The sequence below is a fragment of the Antennarius striatus genome, chromosome 3, assembly GCF_040054535.1.
Source record: "Antennarius striatus isolate MH-2024 chromosome 3, ASM4005453v1, whole genome shotgun sequence".
Classification (NCBI taxonomy): Eukaryota; Metazoa; Chordata; class Actinopteri; order Lophiiformes; family Antennariidae; genus Antennarius; species Antennarius striatus.
Genome location: NC_090778.1, coordinates 11,562,674 through 11,572,466, shown reverse-complemented (window position 1 = coordinate 11,572,466; position 9,793 = coordinate 11,562,674). Strand labels below are relative to the sequence as shown.

General features: G+C 39.9%; 1 protein-coding gene across 1 annotated transcript; it reads right to left on the bottom strand.

Annotated features, from left to right (window-relative positions):
• Positions 1-399: 399 nt before the first annotated feature.
• Positions 400-3,056, bottom strand: xbp1 (X-box binding protein 1). Its single transcript, XM_068311357.1, is given in 6 exon segments — positions 400-1,401; positions 1,537-1,644; positions 1,647-1,703; positions 1,798-1,914; positions 2,037-2,133; positions 2,547-3,056. Coding segments are annotated over 6 exon segments (1,173 nt in total). The 5' UTR covers positions 2,774-3,056; the 3' UTR covers positions 400-834.
• Positions 3,057-9,793: the final 6,737 nt, after the last annotated feature.

Sequence of the window (9,793 nt, the reverse complement as noted above, 5' to 3'; positions counted from 1 at the left end):
GACTTACATTTGGATCTCACATTGAGTAACAAGTAGTAGAAGTAGTAACTTTAATTCCCTTAAGGATTAATAAGGTTAATGACCACCACCCAGGGTGGTAATTATTGGAAATGAAAACGTCAAAGTAGTGGAAGATATTCTTCAGTTCTGTCCACAATCATTAGTTTACAAAAATGCAAACGGGGACTGCCTCTGAGCAAGTTTGATGAATGACCTCAGTCACAACTGGAATGTTAACTGCAGGTCACTGAAATCTTCCTCCAAGAATGTCCTGGAACATTATGTATTCACGTGAATTATCAGGGGAGAAGCCCCATATGACACCACATATCTGAACAATCTAAAGCTATTCATTAAAGTTATTTCTTTGGATTTGTAATGATTTAAACAAAGACCAACTGCAATGCAAATTTTTTTTAATGCAGTATAATGAGACTACATAGAGAGCGCTCAACAAACAAGAAAGCATTTTGTACATGCAGAAACAAGCAATGACTCTGAAGTAGATTACACAAATAAATATAGAGATTTAAATGATCGGTCCCCGTCCCCTCTTACTTTACACAAATATTGAATTCTGCCGTTTCATTTTGAGCAGCGAGTGAAAGATTTATCAATCTTCAATTCTCTGTGGTAATAAAAATCACCGAAGGTACAGACCTGCTGTAATAAAAGGAGATTATGTGCTTCCCGTTAGCCTATCTGAGTGGACCCAAGGGTGTTCCGTGTTACTATCATTATGTGCTTATCTGTAGTTATTGAACACTACACATCAGCTTACATGTGTATATTAACGTATACTTTAAAACTTATTGGTTGGGTTGAGTTTGTTATTCAGACACTGATTAGCTGGGGGAAAAGTTCATTGGCAAAAATGTCATCCCAGGCGCTCTCTGCGCAAAGAGGAGAGGACATGTCGCTGAAAGGGGAGGGGGACCCTTCGTATCCAGAGTCACTGTAGGTGTCTGCCAGACAAGCTTCTTTATCCGGTCGGCCAAGGGTGGGGTGGGGGGCTCCAGAGAACACGTCATCCGCCTTGCTGTGACTGTTACAGCTGGGGATGACCACTTCCTCCGGCTCGTCTTTGACGCAAACCGTCTCGTCCTCCACCAGCACTTCTATAACCGGAAAGCTGTTCTCGTCTACTTTCTCATCTGCGTCGCTCTCGGAGTCGCTGTACTGCTCGCCATTTACCTTCTCTACGGGCTTCGTATAGATGTGGTCAAAGTGGATAAGTTCATTAATGGCCTCCAGCTTAACTGATGGGGACCCCAGAGTCGAAGGTGTGGTGGCAGGTATTGGGTCCCCCCCACCAACCAGCTGCACCTCTGGCTCCGTCTCACAAGATCCAAGGAACATCTCTGGGTCAAGGATGTCCAGAAAGCCCAGGAGCAAATCAGACTAGTGGGGAGGGGGAAGCAAACGACAGATTAGCCTAGTAACCCATGACCTGGCTTAATAAAGCTTCCCTAGAAATGCAAATTAACCCCAAAGCACACCTTTCCACAACAAGGAGACGTGTTTTAAGAGAATTACCTCATTGTCTTGAGAGTCAGGACTATCTGTATCCATTGAGAAGTCTTCAGATTTAGGGACTGCTGGGCCTGCACCTGCTGCGGAGGCACACATAGCCTGAGTGCTGCGGACTCAGAAGACCCGATCCCAAAACCTGCTTCGTTCCCGGTGGACAACAGACCCTGGACCTGTGGTGAACAGAAAGGTGAATGAAGATCATTTCACTCAGTTACAGTCATGATAAGCACAAACTCGCAGCCCCTTTTTCCAAACCAATCTCACCTTCTCTTTCATGTCAACACTGTCCAAACACAGTCTCTGTCTCAGTTCCTCATTTTCTGTCAGCAAACCACTTGTCTTTTCTCGAAGCAGTCGGTTTTCAATATGAAGTTTCTGATTCTGTAGGAGGGGGAAAGTACTTTAAACTCGTACATATTTTTTTGTTAAGTGATGCAAGACAGACGCACAGATGGGAAAGACGCATAAGGGACATGATTCCTAGATCCAACATAATATATTACCTCCAGTTCCAACTCCAAGACCTGCTGTTCCAGTTCCCCCATTTTGGCCTTTTTCCTGTCTCTGGCAGTCTGAGCTGCGACTCTGTTCTTAAGTTTCCTGTTGGATAAACAGAAGAAGTGGAGCTTGTGTGTCATGACTGAAGCTCACAGCGCTGCGCAGTCACAGCCGTGTTCCTGCCACGCAGGCAAACCAGGATATCAGTGTCCGGTTCCGCAGCGTGGGGTCCGCGATTAGCTCGACCAGCGGGTTCAAAGTCCACCAGTGGACCCAAGCAAGGCGTTAAAGGTTTCTTTGACCCACTTTAGACCACTTAGTTATCCGAATGTCAGAAAATTAGATGAGCATTGGTCGCGTTTCAAATCATTTACCATTTAAATCCCAGATCGTATTCCTGTTGTTGGACAAATGGACATTATTTCTGGGTGTGTCCCCGCGGTGCTGCGCTCAACAACCACCGATTTCACCAGGATTCAAGCGGAGTGTTTTAACCGCACGACTACCGAACTGACCTGCGGAGCGCCTTCTCTTCTGGACTCAGGTGTGTGAGTCTCTGTCTTTTCCGGATGGGGGGTCCCGAGGAGCAGTTGGAGTCCGAATCCGACGACGCCTGGCTGGACGCTGAAGGCAGAACGACGGAGATGGGCCGGCTGAAGCCGGTCTGCGAGCCGCCGCTCTGTTTCCCGGATATCAGGAGCACTTTGTGGGTCCCCCCGGTTCCTGCTGTTACCATCACCATGTTGGCAAGTCCTGCCAAAACCTAAAATCAGATAGAAGCGGACGGCCTCACTAAAATCACCAGTACGGTTCCCTGTTCACTCGACGACCGCTAACTCACAACTGTAGAACCTAGTGGGCTGCGCCTGCGAGCGTTTTCTACTATCGTGGTGAAAGCTGATTGGCTCCGAGACGCTATGACGCAATCTGTGAACGACCGCTGATTGGTCGCTTTGCTGATGTAATTTGTTCTTGAAGTTTGGAAAGTGATATACCCCTGCCTCTCTGTTTGCAATATTCAAATGTAATTTCCAGTAAAGAGTTCTGCCCCACGTAAAATAATTACTCTCAGATCCTCTTATGCTCTGCTTTTCTGTTCATTTATTTTTTTTCTAATTTAAGGTTTGATGGACTAAACTGAGATTATAGTCTTTCATTATATCATTGATTTCAGAGATGGCAGTAGCTTTTCTTGTTCAATCCATTGTGTTTATCAGCGCATGATAAGAGTATGTAGGAGAAAAATAACAGCAGTGTTTTGGACTTTACTTGTTTTGTCACTGCACATATTTAGAAATATACTTGGAAACACACTAGAGTCTGTTAGTGGTCAGAGCTCATTTCAAACTTCACACAAATCAATGTTAAACACAATAGAAATAATAAAAGTGCTTATGTCAGGGTAGATTTTATTAAAGTATTAAATTCAGAACCTCGGTTTTATAGTGTCAAGATTCTTTCAGTTGGTTCTTCTGAGTCAAGCTCCCTGCCATTTGTGTTGTACAGTATTATATCCTCATTCATTTCTTTGAATGCAAAAAAAGCTGATTTAAAAATAAACTAGCTCGACTACTCGAACAGCATTCCATGAAATGCTCCTCCTCGGAGTGTTTGTCTTTTATCTGTCTGCTTACTAACTCCTCTGTGTTGATGTAAGTTGTCACTTCTCAAACAAATACATTTTGACATAAGTTTTACCCTCAGTAATGGTGTGATGTGGTCATTTATCTGCCCACATGTGTTCCTGTCTGTGTACTAGGTCCCCTAAATGCTTGTGAAATTGTATAATGTCATCAGCCAACAGAAGAATTAGACTTTAATAATCTCCATAGGGAAATTATTTTGTCCAGTCTTTTATATTTATTTCACACACGTAGATATACAGGGCCAAGCACACACACACACACACACACACACACACACACACACACACACACACACACACACACACACACACGGGACTTGTAAGCATGCAAATGAGAAGAAGATGACGGTAGAGCAGTGGGCTGCCACATAGCCCACAACAAGCAGGAAGTCAGTGCCTTGCTCAAGGGCAACTCGGCTGTGCTCAGGACTACCAGTGCTTCCATACTCCACATTTTTGGTCCACACATTTCTTGAACTTATCTACTCTCCTGTCCCCAAGCCAAGACCAATTGGACTGAGGTACTGCTGCCCCCAATCACTCAGCAAATACAGATGTTCCCCCCAAAATAAAATATGACCTGCACTACTATGAAATGCATCAAGTTTCCAAGCATGAGCTCCCCGTGAAACTCCTTTTTGTCTTGAAACAGGAATTCCCATCTTTGCCTTATCTGACAAACATTATTTACGGCTTGTTGGTCTTTGCCCCTGAAGTCTGTTGCCTCAGCAGGAATAAAGCCCAACAGCAGTTCAAGCAAACAGCAGCTTGTTTGTGGAGCTTTACTGGCACTACAGCACCAGCTTCTGAGAAAGTCGAAGCGGAGCAGTCTTTACAGTGTGTGTGTGTGTGTGTGTGTGTGTGTGTGTGTGTGTGTGTGTGTGTGTGCGTGCGTGCGTGCGTGCATGTGTGTGTGTGCGTGCGTGTGTAGTGTAGTATTGATGAAAGAACACAGAATTTGAATACAAGATCTTTTTCATAGAACCATAGGAAACAGCTACCACAGCAGTGGGCAACTGTGAAAAACAGATAACACCGACTTGCAGAATGAAGCAAAAAGGAAACTACTTCTTTCACATTTTCGTATTTGCTTATCTCACTAATGTGATAAATGAGGAGATGTACTCTCTGTCATAAAGTTATCTACTTTTGACCATAAAGTTGATTGGAGAGCTCCCATGACAGTAGAGTTAAGTCTTTCCTCTCGTATCGTCTACTCTGCATTGAAACATAACTGAGTACTGTTAATTATTTTACTGGGTTTTTGTTTTGTTTTGGGTTTTTTTTGTCTAATTTATGTTTCTTTCTCATATTTCATAGGGAAATATTGTACTTGTTACTCCAAGTATTATCTTACAACTTAATAGCTCCTTGCATTTTAAGATTAATAATTTATCATAAGAGCAATAAGTAAAGTAATATGTTACATTAAGATTTTATTGAGGCCCAGGGAAAAAGGTCCCAAGCTATCCTCACCAACAATTACACCTTTACCATCTCTAAGATTGAAGTGCATTATTTTATAAATAAACATTATATATTATTCTGAAATAGGAATAATGAGTACTTTTACTCATTAAAAACTTCAAATGCATATATTATACTTTAAAGCATGTCTACACAGTGATATCGCTACACCCTTATTACAAGTAGCATAGAATTACAGTACAATTAGAATTACAAATGAATTTGAATTAGAATGCTTTTATTTTCATCATACACAATGTGCAACAAAATTAAAAGACAACTCTTGTGGTGCAAAACACAAGGGGAAAAATGTAACAGTAAGTTACATAAATATGTTTACAAGGAGCCAACAAGAATAAGTAACAGATATCACCGCTTTTTCCAGCACTGCTTCCATTTCATACCATTGTGACTAATACCCAGGGGATTTTTCTTCTGTCTTAAATACTTCAGTTTGAGCCGGTGGCTGTTTGTCCTCAATAAAACTGTAAGAAAACATAAAGAGTGGAACAACAAAGAGAAATGATTGCTTTTCATTTACATTTAAAATACAAATTACATGTTCAGGGTTTCACAACATTTAATCATATAATGTCTTAGTGGACTCACACCAGAACAGAATGTCGTCAATAAGTACTTAATATAAATCCTCTTAATACATGATGCGCTTACATGGGTGTCACAACATAATGTACTGTTAACAATAAGGGGTGCTGCTCATTGAATACAATGAGGAGGGAGGAGATTTCAAGGAACAGTTGAACATTTTAGCTGGTGCTGCTTGACTGGTTTAGGAAACACAGAATGAATCTGGAGAATACCAGATCGAGACCTTGTATTGTGTGGTACAGTGTATCAAAAAGACTTTGTCTTGAGTGCATTCTATAAAACTTGCTTTCCACATAAACAGCTGTAAATAAAACTAATTAAATTCTCCAGAATTAGTCTACCTGTATTCATGTGACTTCAATAACGGCTGACAAATGGTTAGAATCAGGTTAGAAAACAGCTTGATTGCTAATCATATTGATTCCCCTTGTTTACTATCATTACGCTATGCTATGCTATCCACCTGGTGCTTAGAACTTCATATTTAATTAAAGTATTGGCTTAAATGTCTTATTAAATTATTAAATTGTTTATTGTTTTTACAGTCTTTTTAAAGTTTCTTTAGTGGAATTACATAGCTCAATGAGAGCTCTACTTGTGACAAAAAACTTGAGCGTTCTCCATGTGGAACTAAAGAGAACCACTGCTGGTAGGACAATTGATGTAAGGGCTGACTGCATGTATGTGGCTTCAACCTTAGTCAGTCGATGAAATATCGATAAAAAAGCAGAATTTTTCAGTATTTTCAGAAACAGTAGTGCAAAATGCAGTGATAGTCATGGTGTATTGTCGATGCTCACAATACAGATTGGGATAGTCTCAATTATTCTTAAATGAATAACTCTTGAAAGAAAATATTTGTTTTTTCTCTATTAGTCTTCTAAATTAAAATGTTAAACATAGTGGCCCAAATGAAGCAATTTATTCAGATGCAAATTAAATGAGATTATATAAATTAGGATTTAAGTTTGGAATCCAGTGGCAAAAATGTGCAAGTCTCTAGTTTAATGTTTTAATTTAAAAAATGTTTTGAGCGCCTATGGCATCAGATGTTTTCAAACTGGACACATGGACAGTGTTGTGGACAATGTGCTACAACTGTTAGCTTTAGCTTTACCTATTTGTTGAAGTAGCTTTAGCCAACAGTTAAAGCACATCTTGGGTTACATTCTTACTGCTATCTGTATTCATGTAATTCACTAGACAGAACTTAATGTGTAGCTATTTGTAGAAGAGTCAACAACAAAAAATATCACCCAAAAAAACACAGACAATCGTCTTCTTTTTCTTTCGGCTTTTCCCTTCAGGGGTTGCCTAATTTTCTTCATTAATACTAAAAATTATGAATGTTAATTGCTCTTCCTTGTTATTCTTTTTTTGAAAAAGTGACGTTAGTCTTTTGGGAATTGTATTTTTTCGTCTGTGTCAGAAAGAAGTTACCTTCATTAATTCAACTGGCGTATTGAATTTTAATGTGTTTAAATGTGTAACCAAAGACAAACTAACATTATTTACACAGCTAATATTAAATCATTGTTTACGCATCATGGAGTCGGATCAGTTTCCCTGGAGGCATTGAGAGGAACTGTGTGCACAGCTCGACATACTGTATAGTGACTGGCTGCTAGAGTCAGCTGAACTAGTCCTTCAACACACACACACACACACACACACACACACACACACACACACACACACACACACACACACACACACACACACACACACACACACACACACACACACACACACACACACACACACACACACACACACACACAAAGTACAGACAAGCAGGACCAGGGATCCTCCCTGGAGCTTATGGTTACAGTCCGTGATTAAGGCGGATGGATCCAAAGCCACAATTCAAAAATGAGTCAGTCCCCAAAAAAAATCCTTTTTATGTTTGTCTTGAAGTTCTTTTCTTAACCAAGTCTCTTTTCGAAAAGAACCATTAATGGGAGAAGTTTGCTTTAATAAAAATATTTTTCAAGACATTCAAGTTCTGCTCTTGCTGTCAAACATCCCTGAAGTTTTATTGAAGTCACGTGTCTTAATGTGAGTATGACGTTATTCTACCCAGCCACGTTTCGGAAATGACACTTAATATGGTTTGATGAATGACTCACATCACCACCCAATGACATGGCTGGCTGTTATTAGTTTGCTAATGTTCCCTTCAGACAGTTAAATAACAGCAGCTCATTAAACCTACAACGAAAATATTATTTGTTTTATATGTTATGGTATGTTTTCCTGTCTAACAGGAGATAGTAAAGTGTCAAAGACTCTTTCAGATCAATTAATAACTGTAGATAATATTTATTTTTTTGAATCGGTTGTTTTTGTTTTGTTTTTTTAAGTTCATCCAAACAGAACATATTAGTATTAGCCTGAAATATATAATTTGATGCCTTCAGCCGCTGTCAGTAACATCAACTGTAAATCTTACACTTTGATCCACAGTATTTTCTCCTCATTAAACCTTTGTACTAACTATATTATTGGATCACAGCATGTCTCGGTCCCAGCTTTCATGTATATTTAATTAGAGGTTGCTGTCAGGACTATGATTACTTGTTTTCCAGGAAAGGCCTGACTTTTACAATTAAATGCGTTTCATGCAGGGTAAACAGTAACACCCATGTGTACTGACTGCAGTGGGTACCGTTGTATTCAGCAGTGTTGCAAGGCAAAGCTGGGCTAGAAAATCAAGGATCAGCATGGTCACACCCTGGGACAGCAGCCAGCTGCAGGGGGCGGCTGGTCAATGTGTTTGTTCATGCCTCAGAACCATCGTGGTACATTCACTGGGGGTTTGTTTGACTTGGAGCCTCCCAAAACAATGTCAAGTTTTTTTAACTTACTTAAATTTCTCCAGTTAAAATTTTCTCAACCCACATTTAATCCTAAATGTCTTGCTATCAAAATAGATGTTGAAATTTGTATATTTGTCTCTTTGTGTCGGCACACGTCAAAAGCAATCCCGTTGACATGTCATCGTAACACTGAATAATGATGCCGCAATAACTCTTTGAACCTGTCCACTAATCACTGAGCAGTCAGTTTGTTCTTTATTTGAATTTGTGAGAGTGTATGAATGTGTGTGCAAACCAAAGAAAAGATAAGGAATACACCACTTTGCAATATATTTTCTGAGTAAAAGGGCATGGATAAATGATTTTTCAATTTGCACGCATCATCTTTTCAACAATCCATTTATCACACAGTTTCTGCACTTTTAACCTTCAATGAAGAAGCATTTCATTCTGGAAACAAAAACATTTTAGAAAAATTCTTCTTAAATGACTCTGGATCCAGCCAATGAATGGTGCTTGTTACAGTTTTTTTCAGTCGCTAACAAGCGTTTGTCCAAACAGCAGTCACATTTTCAAAACTCTAAACACAATTAGCACAGCATCGGTCTTTTGTGGCCATACCATTCACACATTTCATGTTGTTTTCACTCAATATGCAGTCAGTGAACATATTTCCACAATGCTTTCATTTTCTTAACAAGACAAGCTATACCTCCCAAAAAATTATGTTGGGTTTTTTTAAAATAACTTACGAATTAACAGTTAACACACAACATCCCACAGTAGCAACAACAATATTCTAAACCTTGGATACAGTATAAAAACCTCTGAATCTGCAAGGATATCAGTTCAAAAACAATATATCGCAGCTGATAAACAAACAATTGAATTTTTTTTTTTTTAATTTTGTTTTTATTTTATATTATTAATTAATCCTGAAAAGGAAAATTAGTGGCACACTCTAGTCTTAGTAATTCATACGTGCATATATTCGTGTGAACAGGCCCTGAACACACACTCACACACACAGGTGTCCTGTACGCATGCAAGGGGGGGTAGAGTGGCGGGCAGCTCCTTTATGGTGCGCCCAAATGAGTAACTTGTAAGGGGGACGGCGCTTTGCTCAAGGGCACGTCAGCAGTGCTCCAGAGGTGAGCTGACACCTCCCACTGTCAGCTCACACTCCGGGTATTTTTGGGTGGGAGCGGGAATCGAACCAACA